This window comes from Bombus pascuorum, chromosome 4, assembly GCF_905332965.1.
Source record: "Bombus pascuorum chromosome 4, iyBomPasc1.1, whole genome shotgun sequence".
Lineage (NCBI taxonomy): Eukaryota > Metazoa > Arthropoda > Insecta > Hymenoptera > Apidae > Bombus > Bombus pascuorum.
This window is the reverse complement of record NC_083491.1, coordinates 16905402-16924159: the sequence shown is the minus strand read 5'-3', so window position 1 is coordinate 16924159 and position 18758 is coordinate 16905402. Positions and strand designations below refer to the sequence as shown.

General features: G+C 30.3%; 4 protein-coding genes across 10 annotated transcripts; 1 reads left to right on the top strand and 3 right to left on the bottom strand.

Moving 5' to 3' along the window:
* Positions 1–192: 192 nt before the first annotated feature.
* Positions 193–2907, bottom strand: LOC132905851 (small ribosomal subunit protein eS8). The gene is made up of 5 exons (XM_060957550.1): positions 2884–2907; positions 2270–2400; positions 1682–1933; positions 1477–1606; positions 193–356 (listed from the first exon to the last, which is right to left on the bottom strand). Exons 1-5 carry the CDS (start codon positions 2885–2887, stop codon positions 247–249), a joined length of 627 nt encoding a protein of 208 aa, XP_060813533.1. The 5' UTR covers positions 2888–2907; the 3' UTR covers positions 193–246.
* Positions 2908–3334: 427 nt separating this feature from the next.
* Positions 3335–5816, top strand: LOC132905846 (N-alpha-acetyltransferase 30-like). Its single transcript, XM_060957546.1, has 3 exons — positions 3335–3896; positions 3981–4159; positions 4377–5816. The coding sequence occupies exons 1-3, from the start codon at positions 3623–3625 to the stop codon at positions 4692–4694; spliced, it is 771 nt and encodes a 256-aa protein (XP_060813529.1). The 5' UTR covers positions 3335–3622; the 3' UTR covers positions 4695–5816.
* Positions 5817–7438: 1622 nt separating this feature from the next.
* Positions 7439–15271, bottom strand: LOC132905840 (prolactin-releasing peptide receptor-like). 7 transcript variants are annotated; one of them, XM_060957530.1, is made up of 4 exons: positions 13432–15271; positions 12060–13234; positions 10967–11223; positions 9134–9393 (listed from the first exon to the last, which is right to left on the bottom strand). In XM_060957530.1, the coding sequence occupies exons 2-3, from the start codon at positions 13014–13016 to the stop codon at positions 11002–11004; spliced, it is 1179 nt and encodes a 392-aa protein (XP_060813513.1). In that variant the 5' UTR covers positions 13017–13234; positions 13432–15271; the 3' UTR covers positions 9134–9393; positions 10967–11001. The 7 variants fall into 7 exon arrangements, with proteins under 7 accessions (XP_060813517.1, XP_060813513.1, XP_060813518.1 ...); XM_060957535.1 differs by having other exon boundaries at positions 14315–15271; XM_060957536.1 differs by having other exon boundaries at positions 12060–13251; positions 14441–15271.
* A 262-nt stretch (positions 15272–15533) lies between these two features.
* Positions 15534–18379, bottom strand: LOC132905849 (autophagy-related protein 101). The gene is made up of 2 exons (XM_060957548.1): positions 17496–18379; positions 15534–17240 (listed from the first exon to the last, which is right to left on the bottom strand). The coding sequence occupies exon 2, from the start codon at positions 17230–17232 to the stop codon at positions 16576–16578; it is 657 nt and encodes a 218-aa protein (XP_060813531.1). The 5' UTR covers positions 17233–17240; positions 17496–18379; the 3' UTR covers positions 15534–16575.
* Between the last annotated feature and the right edge of the window lie 379 nt (positions 18380–18758).

Genomic DNA, 18758 nt, shown 5'->3' with positions numbered 1-18758 from the left:
TAGAAGTAATATATAATTATTCTATTAACTACAATCGATTAACGGTTTTTTCTAGCTCGGTGTTTAGCATATGTACTACATTTGCAAACCATATGTAATATATTAAATACCATAGTCGGAACGATATTATAATTAAATTGTTTGATAAAAATTTAAATATGTACGAGGAATATACTGGTTATTTACTATTACTTGTATTATTTTTTACATAAAGATTATTTTATTTTCTTCTTGTAGTTACACATTTTATTTAGCTTTCTTGCTTTTAATTTTCCTCATATAAAATTCAAGTTCTTTTCCTTCTAATATATAGCCATCCGCTCGACCGCATTGTCCAGGTCTACTTGATATACAAGCTGAAATCAAAATTTAAATTTGATGACTCAAAATTCATAAGAAAGTGAATAGTAATAAGTAACATATGATGTGCGTGTTACTAAATGCAAAGAATATAACAATTCCTGATACAAAGTTATTTGTGATGTTTCACGCAAACAGGCTGACTTATATGAGTCTACAATGGTAGAGAAGTTTTTCATAAAGCAAAATTAAGTGGTTTTATACACAATGCATAAAGTATGTATTTTCATTCCAAAAATCTAGAAATTTTGGAGATTTTAAAGTCATCACTATTTCTAAATTGTACCAATCAAATTAATTGAATCAACGAATTGATGCACGTTTTATTACTTTCTACAAGAAGTATTAACACTTTTACATCGGGTGACACCAACGTGTTGTGCAGGCTAAATGTTAGTATCCAGTGATACAACGTTGATGTCCAACATAAGGTAAACCTTTACGTAAAGTTTACGGACTTGAAATTTGTTAACAAAAATCGACTGTTATTGCTTAAAGATATTAATAAATTCATACGGATGAAAATGTTAAAAATTGTTCAAAATTATTCAAAAGATAGGGACTTATCATACGAAAGATAAGAAAAATAAGCACAAGAGTATTGCATTATGTCTTTTCTTATTTTTCTTCATCTTTCAAAGTTCTACATAACTAAAGATAAAATATCTATTGAACTAATTTCATACACAATTCAACATTTTTCTATAGGAAATAACAAAACATGTCAATTGAGATACAAAGTATGGATTAATTTAGAAGAATAAAAATGCCTTTGAAATGTTTGAACCATATAACTATAGCCATAGAATTGTGTGAAATATTTTGTATGGATATAAATAGAGAGTAAGTCTTAATAATTACATCACAACACAATAATGTAAGCAAATTTAAATTAGCAATATTAGAGATAATAAAATCGAGTTAAATTTAGTTTTGGGACACAACGAATTTGTCACTTTTTTTGTATATTATAAAAAGTATTTCATAACATGAGCTATTTTTGTGTCTCGAAACGAAGTTCAACCTACATTTGCAATATTCGCACATGCATGCTGAAAAATTTATTTATAAAATATATTGTACGGAATAATTTGCTTGTTAAAATATTTTGCTTACCAAGGACGCGTCCTGTAGCAAACTGTTCTTCTAAAGCGGGCTCGACTTTAGCGAATCTCTGTCTCGCTTTGTACTTAGATTCTGCTTTTTTTGAGCGCTTTTTATTTAAAACTTCTTCTTCAGCTTCAGTCTATTTTGAACATTTATTAATTTATTAGATTATTTAATTGTTAACGACATAAATAAAACAAATCTATTCACTTACCAATTTAGCGCCTCGTTTACGACCCAATGGTAAAACATAATGAGCTTCATACCATTGTCTGAAAGGTGTTGCATCAATGGTAACAATTGCATTCTTTACAAGAGTTTTAGTTCTCACCAATTCATTGTTTGATGCGTTATAAACTACATCAATAATACGTGTTTTTCTTGTAGTACATTCAGAACCCCATGAAAAATTTCCTGTATCTAAACGAAGAGCTCTATATTTCTTGTTACCACCTCTTGTACGTACCTAATTTACATATGAATATAGATGGTTATGATTGTTTAGTAATAAATAAATAATATATAATACACTATTTCATTCAGTACGCTGTGGGATATATGTCAGCATAATATTCAGAGTAGGTAAAGATAGTCATCACTTTATGTTTCTATATTGCTATGCTAATTGTCATAAGAAAAGGAAATCATATATCTTTATACAGAAAAACCTTTATACTTTTTAAAAGTGATTTATTAGGCTTTGTTTCTGATAAATTATGAAATTCATAAAACACCTATCTCTTGCTTGTGACAACGATAAGTAAAATATAGAATTTCATGATAAAGGTTTGATTAATAATACCGTATGAATACGTTGAGCTCCAAGTTTTGTGTTTGCAGCTGGACGTCCTAATTCGAATTTCCTCTTCTTGCGGAGTGGTTTTCTTTTACCACCAGTTGCTCGTCTCTTATGCCAATGGTCACGTGAGATACCTGCAATATCAAATAAATATTTGTATATGTAGTAAAATACATAAGGAATATTTTATATATGTAGAGATACTACTGATAACATAACATAATACACTTACAACTTAATAAACAACACAAGAATGAAAAACGTTAAAGACATATATGTACATATATCTTGTATTGCATGTTTAAAAACATAATAAACTTAAAATCAATAAATGAAAACTATGATAAATGTATAATTAAGCAAAAAAAAAATAAATTATAAAGAAAAGTTGATTAAAATAATAAAATTGCTAAAGCTGGCATACAATATAGAATACAATGTAGAATATATCAAACATTTTTAACCATTTAAGTTATATTTATGAAAATAATATGCATCCGAATAAAAGAATTTGATGTTTTTATAATTGATTAATGGTTATTCAATAATAATTTTAATGTCAAAGATACTGATTCAAAGCGATAAAAACAAAATCCATATCAAGCCGAACAACTTACCCATCGTGATATCTGAAAAAGAACCTGAAACGTTTCTGATGTTAGTAGATGGTAGTAGACTTTTATCCACTTCCGGCGTTGTTCAAGAACATGAGCGCCCTCTTGCAACATCGAAACGGGATATGTTTGAAATAAGTAATATAAATAATAAATAAATAACAGGAAAAAAATATATCGATATTAATTTCACCATTTTATTTTTAATTTTTAAATGACACTATTTTTGTCATCTATTCCGTACTTATTTAGAATCAATCAGATTTTATTTATATTGAAATGAACTTCGTAAAAATTATTGCTATGAATATTTCATAAGTGAAAATGGAATTGTGCAGAATTTAATATTTAAATAGTATTGATTACATTTTTTATTTATGATTAAAGGTAATGAAAATGATGGCACAATAGTACATATGATATGGTTGCTATTCGCACATTGTTTATGTTTGTGTCGTTAGTGGTCATCGCAGGAAATTCAATATGGTGTCCGTCGATTGAAGAGCTAAATTGGCGTTCTGTATATGGAAATAACATTAAAAATAAAGAAATCGTTTAACTCGGCGTAATTATGAAAATTCGTTTGAAAAGCTAGTGTGTCATTTGGAAATACTGATGTCATAGGGATATATTGTATAAAAAAGTAGAAATTGTCATCTTTAAAACCCTGTACTGAAATTGTATACCTTAAGAAAAGAAATTCAGATATATAGAAAATAAAAATATTAACAAAAAATTAAAAATGGAAAAGCTTAAAACGAAGAATGTAGTGGATGGAAATGAATCAGAGGGTGAACAAAGTAGTATTGAAGAAAAGAATGAAAATTCTTTAACAGATATTGCTACTTTAGACATTACATCTCGACTTAGTCTGAAAACAACTGAAATATATGAAGAATCACATAGAAATGGAATGCCTCTAGTTAATGGTATTTGTAATTCTTCTGAAAGAATTACCAGCATAGTTAATCTTCCACAATCTGAATCTATGGAAACTAGTCATTTAAACCAACATGGTACAAGAAATTAACATTCAATTTTTAACAATCAACTGTCCTTTATGAATTCCTTTATATTGATTACTAATTATGCATGTTCAGGTACATTAGCAGAAACATTGTCATTGGAAAGTAGGGATAATAACATTCAATATGTTAGTTATACAAGTGAACTTCAAATGCCTGATATTATGAAATTAATACAAAAAGACTTGAGCGAACCATATTCTATTTATACATACAGATATTTCATTTATAACTGGCCAAAATTATGTTTCTTGGTATGTATATTTATGAAATAACTGAATCTATTGAAACTTTACTGGTAGGAACATACATTTCATAATATTGTGTATCTTTGTATAATTCTAAGAAGTTGTCAACATGGTATTAAAAAGTATCGACAAATAGAAAGAGCTGTTAGCCAGCTTTGGTCGAATTTCTTTATCTTGCAGCTATGTAGAATTTACAAAAAATTCTTGCTTTTTGTTCATCAAGGCAATACATGGTGAGGAATGTGTTGGTGCCATTGTCTGCAAGCTGGACATTCACAGAAAAGTAATAAAACGTGGGTACATTGCAATGTTAGCTGTTGATGTGAAATATCGAAAGCAAAAGATTGGTTCAAACCTAGTAAGAAGAGCGATTCAAGCTATGGTGGAAGATAATGCTGGCGAAGTAGTTTTAGAAACAGAAATTACTAATCGTCCAGCACTACGTTTATACGAGAATCTTGGTTTTGTGCGTGATAAGCGATTATTTCGGTATTATTTAAACGGCGTAGATGCTCTTCGATTGAAGCTATGGCTTAGATGAAATTCATCTATATCTTGACATTTTAATAAAGACCTATTTAACTCTAACACATTGAAGAGATATGACGTCAAAGTTCAGTAAAGTTCAGGAATATAGGACATTAATGCCAAGGGGATTGTATCTGAAAACGTATAAACAAAACAATAACATATGTATCTGGAGAAATAAGTATGCATAGCACATGTAATTTAATGTTATGTTCAATTATCAATTTTCTTATTACAGTATATTTATAACATTATCATGTTATATCATTTATGTATGAACACATAACAAATATATGTACCACTAATATGGAAGATACAGTATAACAAATCAATTCATATGTCATTGGTCATTAGTGATTTTAATTGTGTAGTTGATTGTTGATTATCGAGATTTATTATTCTCTTTGGCATTAACGTTCATTGAAGTAGCATGCAATTACAGCTTAAAAATTTTACAATGAGAGAAGATAATGAAGGTGAAAGGATGAAAAATGTGAAATGATGTCTGAAAACAAACAATATGTTTTTATTGTATCACTTACGAGAAATCTAGTACCACGTGGTAACAAAGTGAATTGAAAAGATATGATAAAATGATGAGAATGTTTGGTGGTTGATACGTCAATGAATGAATTTAATGTAAATTGTGGAAAATTGGCAGAAATTTGTTATTTCTTATGAGTGAATGGCTCAAGTGTGAACCAAACAATACAATGGATATTATTTTCGAATATTCCCGCATCTCTTTTTATTGTATGGGATATTATATCTTTCTATGATGAAATGCATTGATTTTGATTGACACCATCAAAATATTTGCAATTAAATATTTCTGCGTATAATAAATATAATAACATGAATGTGTATATGTATATATATACAGTATATATTATGCATGCACACGACATACATAATATATGTAAACATGAATGCAAAGAATGAAGGGAAAAATTACAATTTGCCAAATGAAAATATTCCGAAAGAACTAAAGACGTTTGATGCGATTAACGTGTAACAAGATTTATTACTGTCTCCCCTACATGTTACAGCTTTGTACAAAATAAATGCGAGGCACAGATCATAATATAACTATTAAAAAAGAATGTAAAAATGTTAATAAAAATATCTAAATGTTTTTACAGTCAACTATTATCATTTCCTATAAAAAACATTTTATATATATATATTTCAACGTGCATATGCATGAAAGAAAATAATTTATTATTAACAATAAGAGCTATTCATGAATTGGTCCGTAAGATTATTTGCTTTTTGCTGTGGAGTCCTTCATTAAGCGTTTTATGCACAGAATAGAGTGACATCGTGATATGTCCAGAGAGGAAATGTTTTCTTTGATTCTCGTATCCTACGTTTTGGGACTCCCTTACCATTTTTGTGTCACATGCGACATTACCAATTCAGTATAAGAGTGGTTTGAATTAAGACTAAAGTCTTCTACAAAATTACAAATAAAGTATAAAACGGGATGTCCTATAATCACAAACGAAGTATATGAATATTTGCACGATACTTCATTACACATTATCAAAAAAAAGCCAATCCAGAATTTAGGAATCAACATATTTTTATTAACAGCTTAATAAGTTTTCTAATTATATAAAAATATAATCGCGGTTGCAGCCAATTATCTTATATTATTTTCTATATAATACATAATTATAACACGTAGTGGTCGTCTATTTATGTCAGAATGTTAGGAAGTTAAGAATATAGTAGCTACTGTTCAAAATTACTGTTTTGATCGATCGTTAATTCAATCTGTATAAATGTAATAGATGCTTAGAATTCTTTATTTGCACTAAAATAATAATTTACAAATTCAAAGTTATATAATGCCTAAATTGTTGGACACGAAAAAGTATTTTATGTTATGCCTATTCTCTTTTTCATTGATGACCGCACCATCTTGTTTTTACTTTTAACCATATATAAATGTTAATTATGCCTACTAGCCCTAACCACACTAACAGTCTGTCATGGAGTAACGAGTACTTAAAAGCTATCTGTAACAATACATTTTAATTAAAGTTAATATATATAGAAAAGAGGAACCGTTTGAATGAATCTTTTCAAATTCTTTATAATGAGACATGGGCAGACAGCCCAACCAATCAGAATTATTTGCTGCCGAATATTGGCGACACCGTACGGAATTAACCGAAAGCAGGCGCGCTCAGTAACGATTCGAAAATAAGCGACAAAACGCCGTGCCGTACTACGACCACTTAAGTTTTTCGTCATCATTTTCGCATGAGAAGAGTTGCTTTAGTTCCATCGATCGAACAGTGCGATTAAATTATTGTACAGTTACGCAATTATACAAATTATTATACAGAAAATTATGGAATTGTAAAATTGTACAATCATTGTAAACTTGCAAATTGAATTGAATAAAATCAGCTTATTTTATAAATGAATAAAACGTTTGACCATTTAAAATTCTTCCAATATCCACAATTCAGTGAATTCCCAAATTCTTTCTGAGAGCAAAAAATTGTCGTCGATTAATAATTTTGGCGATTCTTAGAATATGACGTCACATTCCAAGAAGTTCTCGAAACCGAAATTTTCGGCTTCTTAAAAAAATTTTCGGCCGATTTTGCGATTTTGTATCAGGGGAACATGATAGTGTACTGCCACAATTTCGATAATTTTTAGAACTTGACATCATATTTCAGGAATTGTTTGGGACCCAGATTTTCGAGATTTCGCCCAATATTTTATAAAATTATAAAATGTCGTTGAATTATTCTGATTTATTGAAATTATCCCTAAATACATTCTGTATAATTATTTTACAATAAATAATCTCATTTTTTATTGTATTATATAATCATTTGTAAAAAGATCGTTGTTGCTGGTTACTGTTGGCTGCTTATGATATCCCGAGTGTTGTTTTTGATCCTAATGTGATTTTTCTGTAATCAATACAAAAAATGCAATTTATTTCTAATACATAATTAAAATTTTTAAGCAATTTTTATGCTTTTTCATAAAGGATATTATTAATACTAATGAGATTAAACATTTGAAGGAATATGGTATTGATGAAGTAGATTGACATTGTCTTTATCTGACTCATTTCTTAAAGACATTACATAAATTCTAATAGATATAATCTTGCGAACCTGGTTACAAATCTTACTTATATGTATAGTATATTAGCAGGAAAATACAATATTACAAAAGCATTTCTGTAAAAGTATTTTTATAGCTACTACAAAAAGATGATCATTCTAAAGCTGACATATTCTACTATAACTGCAAGATATTCTATACACAATTATTGTATAATTTATTTTGTAATGTGATTTTTTTTTCTTTGATATATTACGATATAAATGCCATTAAAATATATATAATAAATAAATAATTACAATAATAAAAATATAATAAATAATTACGATTAGACTGTGGATTTTGATGAAAATTCATATTTTTAAGCATATAATTAGAAAAGTAGAATTTTGATAAAAAATCATCGTTTATCTACCAAGTATTATAGGAACACAATTCGCAATTTCAAGTTTCCTATAAGTACATAAAAAGCCACAATCTACGTCTGTATAATCACGATGAACATTTTTATCCATGAATAAATCATTTCCTTTTTATTAAAGATCTGAGAATGTAAAGTGAATGATAATTTATGGGAAATAAGAATAGAATTTTTAACATATTCATACGACAATACAATTGAAAATTACTCGCATATACATGTAGGTGGATAAAGATATACAAGTGTAGATATACGCGATGTATCTTGACAAGCATCGTTTTTCACAAGGCGTGCTCGGATTACCGCAATCATTGTGTAGGATAATGAGGTGCTATTGCGGAATTGAAATCGGAGATGGACGAAAGGGGAGAACACGTTCTCGAGAATAGTCGATCGAAACGATGTCGTTATCAGCTTTTATCAGTAAACATACCCCTGCAACGTACTCTCTTATCTCTAGGATATTCGATCGAGCAAGTTTTCGAATAAAATTTCAAACCACGTTTAATGACAAGAGTCCAAGGATACTTAATCTGAATCAAATAGATGTAATAATATACGTACACATGTACTATACGTACTACAATGACATAGTATTATACTATGACTACTTATTACTTAATTACGCATTTGTGTCTCATTCGTAATCATGGTTTGTTAACGATCGATGTGATATTTAACGATGAATTTTTTCATAAAATGCGTATTGGTTTGTACAGAAATATTGAGAAATTAACATTGAACCCTTTGCAATCGGATAGCGGTATTTAAAATTTGTTTTTAGAGTCGAATGGCATGTTAAATATTTATTACCTCAAATTTTCTTGAGTATCGATTAGTTAATAGTGCCAAGAGAAAGATATACCGATCGCAAAGTGTTAAGATACAGAAAAATAGTTTGGATAAACATAATAAAGAAACTGACAATGAAATTGAGCAAGTTCCTTTTTTTATTTTTCCCTTCGTAATTTTTTTTTGTACTTTACGCACCGTTGTTTATAACAAACTTAGATTGACGAATCAATTCTTAATTCTATCGTAATATGATTGTGCAGAATCGCGTGACTCTTTTTTCTGTAAATATACCGCCACCATTGTTGCTTGTTTCAATTATACAAGTAATGCAAAACGTAGTACTTGATTGAAGAATGATACAAGTAGATTTCAGCCTCCAGAGAAAATGCAGCTGTTTCTGTAACACAGAGATGTCTGTGAAATAGAGAAACATTTCATATATACATATAAGAGAACAATCTTTATTCCTTTCTCCTGTTTCCTTTCTCCTTGTGTTATTGAAACGTTGATACTTTATATTGTTTTTTCTCTTTACATTGCTGACAGTAAACATCATAGAAGGATACACCAAATATGTCTATAAATAATGAAATAGTAATAAAAAAGAAGAAAAACGTCAAGAGGAGAGAAGAAGAATACGGCGATTGTATATAGTTACGACAATGCAAAAGAGAAAAGTTGAGGAAAAAATTGTTATCTATGAAAAAAAACATATATATGTATAAATTTCAGGATAGGATATGACACGGAAACATTGGAGCGCTAGTAGAAAAATGCACGATAACGATAGAAGAATGGCTGTCCTCTGTCCTGTATCCCGAACCAATACGGCAGGAAATAACACGGCAATCTATTGAAAACGTATGTACCACGTTATATACGTGTTATGTACCACGGTGTATATGAATCCAATGGACAAGCGTATATGTTTTAACTATAACAGTATCTTCGATTTGTTTCTCCCATAATATCACGATCAATTATGTTAGCATTCGTACAGCATTTCGTATTCGTAGAATTTCTACCGTTATTTTTGCTTCTATTTCTACTTCTATTCGTTTATAGTCCAATAAATTGCTTGTAATAACATTGTATAATCTTTTCCAACCAATCAAGGTATAAAAGTTATATTGCGAGTTATCGATAAGGTAATCTTTTTAGAAAGAAAAATAGCTTTTATTAGAGAAAGTGTCCTTTAATTCGATCTTGAAATAAATAGAATTAGAACAGTAGGTAAGTATGTTCTTAAGGTAGGTCTCAAGATAAATATATCTATCGGATATGTAAAACAGTAAAAAAATGTATGGAAATCAGTGCAAAAAACTGAAACGAGGAAACGTGCCTGCTTAAAAGTCGATTCTCTCTCGTTTCTCTCATTTTCAATCATGCGTTAGCAGAATGTAAAAGATGCTCAACTTCTGCTTTAGACTTTTCCACATTATTCGACGATTACTCGATAGCAATAATTTTTCTTCATTTCGACCAATTTATCTTAAGCACGGTCAATTTATCACAGAAAGGAGAGACCGAAGACGATGGAAAAGCAATAAATATACATGTACAGAGCGACTACGTCATTAGCCAATCTTGTATGTGACGATTTAACTTCTACCTATGTAGATCTCGAGAAAACAGCAAGGATTTCAACGATCCTGTTAACTATAAATGAAGACGATAAACGAAGATCAATGTTTGTTCCCGACTTTATTGCACGTATCCATTTACCTCTTAAATAAATTAGACGTACGAATTAGATGAATAGAACGTTGAATTATACCGGATCTCGGTTTCCCTTTGCCTATCTTCCTGTACATATGTATACATAGAAATAGAGGTCTAATGCAATTAATGGATAACGTGATCAATTTATAAATATCTGTTTTTAGTGAAGAAAGACATCTATACGATAAATACAGTAAATGTTATATTATTCTCTTTCTCACAGAGAAACGATGTGAATGCATACTTACTTACGATGGTTGACTCGCGTTCGAATTTGATCGAATCAAAAAGTTTCCGTTTCTTCCAAGTCTCTCGACATATTGTTGGTGGTTGTTTCGTGGACGATCAGTTCGCGAGCTTCGGGATTTGAAGTTCTTATATGTGTTTCATTCAGTAATAAAGATTCCTGGATAGTGTTATTTCCGCTACATTCTTTATGATTTTGAAATTCTTCGGTGGTTCTTGGAGTGTAACCGTTGATTGCTTTCGGAAAACATGGAAGCACCTTCAAAAGAATTCAGATGGGGTTTATCGTGATATTTTGACGGTATTAAAAATATATCGGTAGTATAATAGAATTGAAAGTTTAAAGCCATAGGCTAAGATAAGGAACACACGGCTGCTTCGTACATAATTATCTTATTATAGGTTCTTCTATTCTACATTTAGTTTGAAATTAATAAGAACCTACAACGTTAATTATATTAGACACAGCGTGTGCGTTTATTTCTTTACTTGTTCATCGAATTTTGATAATGTACGTATGAATTTGCAGCTTGCGTTCGTGTATCTTTCATTTGTGTTTAATAATGGAACATATTTAACAACAACTTGAAATGGTTTAGCACGATGATGGGGTGGAGAGGATGTTGTCGGCTTATGTTAGAAAGTAAGGGACGTTCGTTCGATCAAAGTTATAAATCGCATTGCAATGTAAATGAGAGAACTTTTCTTTAAAAGCTTTTCTCTTATAACCACGGCAAGTGGAATTTGAGGAGGAAAGAGATCTTTCAACGAATAATTTAGTGTCGTTTATACGAGTCCATTTACAGATGTGGATATACGCACGACACAGAGACACGTATAAGCACGTAAAACGAAAAGAGAATTTACTCGAGGAGATGAAATACGATACGAGATCCGTACATTACAATTACCTACTTACAAGTACCTACATAATTGCAATCAACTATGTATTGAGTTGATTAAAAAACAAGAATTGGAAGAGGAGAAAACATGGTAAGAACCGAGAGCAAGAAAACTGAGAAACGAAGGAAACTTTCTACGAGTAAGTAGACACACATATAACAAGAAATAAAAGTATAAAAAGTAAGTTCGTACTTGCTTAAATTCTTTGCGAAAGTTATCGTTGAGCCAAGCGTAAAGGAAAGGATTGTAGCAGGTGCTACTCATAGCGAGGCAATGCGTCATGAAAAAACAGATTCTGTAATAAGTCCAATCATTGGCAGGTGAATAAAAATCGTCGATAACGTTGATGATATTGAGCGGTAGCCAAGATATGCCGAATACGGCGACCATAGCGATCAACATCCGATTCGTTCGTTTCTTTCTCTCTCTGTCAACCTCTTCTCTTTGACTAGTCTTTGTACCAGGTTTCGTTCTAGCTCGATCGTTCAACTTGATCGAAACGCAAATATAACAAAAAGCGATGATGAAGAAGGGTATGACAAATTGTAGTATCGAGGTAATGGAACTAAAGATTTTTCGAAATCGTTCGTTCGGCCAGTGTTCTTCGCAATAAGTGTACGGCTCCTCGAGATGCATGTAAAGCCCGTAAGGTAGAGTGAACAGCAATGCGATTATCCAAATACCGACTATCACGGCTAAACAAACTTCGATCTTCATACGAGGATGGAAAGGATATATGATCACCATGAATCTATCGATCGCGATACTCGTCAAAGTGAATGTGCTGATGTATACGCTGACACCTTGAGCGTACGGTACCAAGTGGCACAGGGTTCTGCCAAATATCCATCCCCCGAGAAATGTATATAAAGGAGTAAACGGAACCGCCAGAGCACAAAGTAGTACATCGCTCAATGCTAGATTCGTGATAAACAGATTCGTAACTGTCTGCATTTGTCGATTTCGTGCCACGACGAAACATACGAGCACATTACCAAACACACCAAACGCAAAAATATTTGCATAAAATATGTAAAAGATTAATTGCACTAAACTATTCGAGGTTACATCGTTCTCTATAGTCGGACGGTTAGTAGTCGACCATCCTTCTACGGCGGTCCCGTTTGATAAAATCGGCGAATCATTCATTTCTTAATCGATCTGTTTCCGGGGACCGAGCAATTATTGTTCCACTTTCCCTATCTTGTTCTTTGTCTTTTTTTTATTCCAACCTGATTTCTGTCTTCTTTTTTTCCCAAAATTTTCTTCTTTTCTTCTTCTTCTTCTGTTTCTCTTCGTTTCGAATCTTTTTCCTTGAGAGCTTTTTCAGTACGATTAGAATAAGACAGAATAAGATGGAGCCGCAACTGAAAACATATGCCGACTATTCCATCGTTTACAATTTACAGTAATATCGTCTTGATTATAATTAAATAATTATATTTGAATAATTACGAACTAAGCCAATTATTAACAGCCAATGAGAAATAATTAATCAATTTGTCAAAGATGATCGAATTTGTTTTACTTTGATTGCTCGTAGATATTCATATGCGTTACTGACCGAATGAAAATATCGTCGACACAATAACACATATTACTGAAACTAATATATATGATGTTGATACATCTGGATTGTTCTTCATTTGAAAAAGTTCTTCGTTTTATTCCATTCACTTTAGTCAAATCGTATAACCGATCCCAAAGGTGATAAAATCTGGTGTTTCTCGAGGTTACCGAGTTTAAAACATTCCCCAAAAATAGAACGATATTGCGTGATCACGAATCGTCCTTCGACCGATGCCAGTTATATAAAATTTTTTACACTCAAAACGTTCAGTCGAAATAAAAAATATGTTCGATTAGAAAAGAAAGAATTGAAAAGTTTTTCAACTCATTGCCATTCTTATTGTTGACATAGTTACTTATTTACATATACATACATACATTTTGTTTGCTATCACGCACACAATCTTTCTCTGACAATGAGTCAAACTTTGAGTAATACTTCGTGTTATACGTGTTAAATCACTTGCTTTTAATTGTCGCAATCTGTTCAAAGTATTTTAATTAGAAGCAGTATCGGAAGAATTGTTTAAAGAATATTTTGCTATTAGGAAATGTATATTGGTTGAAATCAAAGTCAAAATTTATTACTTTCTCCAACCACCTGTTGATAATTTCAACCGTTAATCTTTATGTATACGTACATGTTTTTTTACGCAAAAAAATACGTATATAAAATGGAAACAAAGCGAACAGTTATTAGACACGAGAGAACAAAAGATTAATTATAAAGTAATTGAAATTAAATTAAAAATTAATTTTTCAGGCCGATCGTGGAAAATTATTTAGAAAATCAATCGTAATTGATGCTTCACATTTACAACAGTATCACGTACTTATTACATAAAGTAATCAAAATATGTAAATTAAAAATATTTTACGTTGGAAATGGTAGGTATTCACCGCCACCGAATAAAAAGTCAAATAAAAAGCATGTAGATAGTAATCTTTCGAAATCACTTTACACACAATTTTTATGAATGTCGATTATTTTCTTTCTTTCATACCTTTCTTTGACAAGTACTTATAATTTTGCTTTTTTCTTCTCTTTTTATTATAAAGATGAAAGACGTTTCAGTATTTCTTATATTACGGTTTGTTTCTAGATAATATAAAGCGAACACCACAACATTTAACAACGTGTTATAATTTTCAACGATGAAACGCTTTCGAAGTGACGGCTAGCCTTTTCCACCGATAACTGAAAATGGAAAATTGTTGGCAAAACCTAACTAGACAAGCCGCCGTTTTCTCGCGCAGGCGTCCGCGTTACCATCTGTATTCTCTTCCTACCGTCTTTCTACCTATAACTTGCAAAGCTCGTATCTGGTATCTGTAACAACGTGTCGGCTTTCATTTCAGTAATAGCTGAGAGTACTATAGCCAAAATGTAATTTGAAAATCAGTACTTGTATCATGATTTTCGAACATTTTCTAACATATACAAAATTAGTAATATTAAAAAGTATCAAAGAATTACTTTATTCGAAACTTTGCTGTTATAATAAATTCGATATATTCCTTCTAGGCCTAGGTATTCTTTACTCCCCTATTCCTTTCCCCTTTAATACTCTTCCTTAAATACTTGCACACTCTTGCAGAAGCTTAATTTAATATAGCGAAAATAGTACCATGTTACTATTATACATTATCGAAAAATGTAGGTATATTTACGATAAATCTAATATTTGACGAAAGTATTTCATATTTTAAATTATTTCACGTTGCAATTACACACGTTAAAACTTTTCACCTCTTGTTCTTTTATATAAAAGATTTATACGAAAGAATGAACTTTAAAAAATTTAATCAAGACCATTACATAGCTTTTACTTATAGGAGTGATCTATGTAAGCTTGATACGTTTTTTATTTTACAAATAATTTTCCACTCAAACAACAATATTAATTTTAGGACAAAAGATTCATTAACATTTAAGTAAGTATATTTACTAAAACTTTTTAGAATCTTTCGACTTATCTGTAATATATACAACAAATTATATTATTACTACTATTTCGCTGTTTATATCTTTTACTTAACCAATACGATCGTTATCAATTGTTCTTTTAACAAGGATGTTTTAACAAGAGCAAACTATAAAAATTTACTTAAAGTCTATTTTTCAATCACATATACATACTACATATTTTCACATTTACATTAATATGTGAATAACAAATGTAGAGACAAGCACTTGTACTATATGTTTATTCACAATAGTAAGTCTAGGTTTCAGTCATATATTAAACATTAAATATGTGCACGAGATTTTTCAAACATAGAAAAAAAGAGTGAGAGAGAAAGAGAGCGAGAGCGAGAGCGAGAGAGAGAGAGAGAGAGAGAGAGAGAAATAACAGCTTTATATATTAGAACAAATTTATTACCTTTAAATTTTGCTAAATAAACACATACACTGTTTTACTTTCTTACAATCGTCATGTATTTTCAGAGAAAAATAAAACAAAAAATGTTTTCTCTATTAATAAGATGTCATTATTCGCCTATTAACAATATCCACATCTCAATAAATCCAAATTTAAAATAATGAAAAGTAAATATTTCATATTTAATCTATAACTGATTACCTAGAAGACTTATGCAATGGACGATATTCATGGAATAATATATGTATACGCAAAAAAGTAACTGCTATACACAATTGGTTCCTTTGTACTATAGAAATTTTACAAATATTTTAAGTTTATACAATTGTAATATATATATATATATATATTTTTTTTTTTTTTCGTTTTCTTTCTGACAAATATTGTCGGCACAGAATTTGCGTAGACATCGGTCAGAAATGGCATTTTGATGTATGGGATTGATCTCTTTATCCCACTTTATTTCAAATATTGCATACAATTAACTCTATTTATCCTTCTAGGTTTCAATCCTCTACGCAAGTCAATACATATAAAAACATGTAATGTGGCAAATGTTTATAAACTACAAGTAAAAGAAACTAAAAGAGTATGAGTAAGGTATGATTGGAGTAAATTTGAATACAAATGATTTCATATGATAAACAGAATTCTTTTGTTAATGAAGGAAAGTTCATAATGTTAATTTATCCAAGAATGAATTTGGATTATATATACATTACACTAAAAATATTCTTATGAGAACTAATAAACAACTAAATGGATAATGTCTCTTTGATCAATTTTTTCATTGTATTACCCATTGTTGTACTTGATGGGCCAGAAGTGGTAAATGATAATTTAAACAGATAAGGTTGTATATCAGGGTACGATGTGTCAAAGATCAAATCCAGTTCAGCTTGATTTGGCATTTTAGGTAAATAGTCATGTCGATTCATTACTTCTGTTATATAAAGAATCTTATCTGTTAATAAATCTCCAACTTTTTCTCTACATATCTGTCGTTCGTGTTCTGTTGCTAGTTTAATAAGCTCTAAGCGTACTGTCCATACTTCCCATGGTATACATTCTGGTTGAAAAGGCCAGCGATTTTTCTTCTTCTGAAAGAATTCCAGGGATATTTGGCCAGAACCTGGGCTATCAGTAGAACGCAAAGCTTCAGAAAAACCTGATATTTCACGTTTCAAAGTTTGATCCAAATGTACCGATGAACAACAGACGTAAGTAAAATCAATGAAGTCGCAGTCAACATCCTGATATCCAACAGTACCCACTGAGTAACTACCTTCTTGCTTGTACTTAAATTTACCAAGACTTCGATGGAAAAGAACACTATGAAATATACTTGCTACCGCTTCATCCACTTGTCTGCCCTCCATACTTAATTCAAATAACTGAGTTCTGGCGTTCATGTTGATCCCTATTCAACAAAATGTCAGTACAAATGTATAAAAATTTTCAAAAATTACAGTAAATTAAGCAAAGTTAAAATAACATAATACTTTTTTGAATTGCTTTAAATCAACAAAAATAAAATGGTATGAAATGTGTGAATTATATTGAATTCTGCTTAGATCAATGTGAAATTAAATTACACATATACGTATCTAAATATCTAGCGTAAAAAAATATGGATAAAAATAAAGCAAATATGATTGTGTCGATTAATCCTAACCTCGTAAGAACAGTGGTAAAAACGATGATTATCACTGGAGACTTGTGATATTGGATGATATTTGGTCATCTTTTAATTGTAGAGAAATATCCAATACTTCGAAAATGTAATTAAATAATCGTTGAGAAAATGCATGGAAGTAAGTCCTCCGAGTCGTTAAAAACTTTATATACGAAATATCCAACATATATGTAGATACATCGAAGTAAAATTACAATTTATGGAATTGTGTTGCTTCTTTAAATATTTTATTCTTATTTTTAGACATTCGAGAAATAAGAATTACATGAACTTTTGACCACAACTTTAACTTATTTCTTTCTTCGTATGTTTCGCTTTATTTCTTTTCTCTAAATTTTCTTCTCTATGGAGAAATTCTCTTAGAAAAATTTAATTGCAGGTCATTATTATTAATGATCGTCAATTACACATAATAAAACGAATCAGACCAATATTCCTAATATATATAAATTCCTATAACTAGTCTCCTTCAATGTTCACACAATCACTTCCACCAACATTATCACTGCCATCATTCTATACATTTTTATCATTTAATTTGAGTGGTTACTATATTTTCAACTTTTATGATTCACTAAATATTATTCGCTTTCAAATCTCTTTATGAAGAAATTCGTATATATGTAAAATTTCACAAATTCACTTGAATTAAACCAAATTACTTCTGTTTTATTTCTCCGATAAATAACAGCTGTCCTCGCGGTATCACGCCATTTTCTATTTTCTTTAATCCTATTTGACTCTGCAATATGCATATATACGTACTTACTTACACACATGTACGTATATATGTAACACCCGTATATAGTACTTAATTTTTAATGCAACAATAAATTACAGAAAAACGCAATTAATTTATGAAAGAATTGCTATAATAATTCAGAAAGTAGAGGCTATTTATCGACATAAATATGCATATTTATTATGAGAATGTTTCTTAAAGTTTTAAATTACGGTTTCAATAATCAGAAAATTCACGTTCGTAAAAAGTCAAAATTTATAACATGATTATTAGTAATTGTAAAATTTGATTATATATACTTTCGTACATGAGTACATATTTAACTTGAATGTATTCAGAAGACGCTTTTTAATATGTAGACAAGAACAAAAATAAAATTATATTAATCGAATTGTTTTCTGAGTAGCCAGCGCGACAGAGAGATCGGTTGTGCGGATGGCACGACGCTCTGAGAGAAGAGCTACTTCGGCTCACCGCCTGTAAGCGCTGTTTGCAACGAA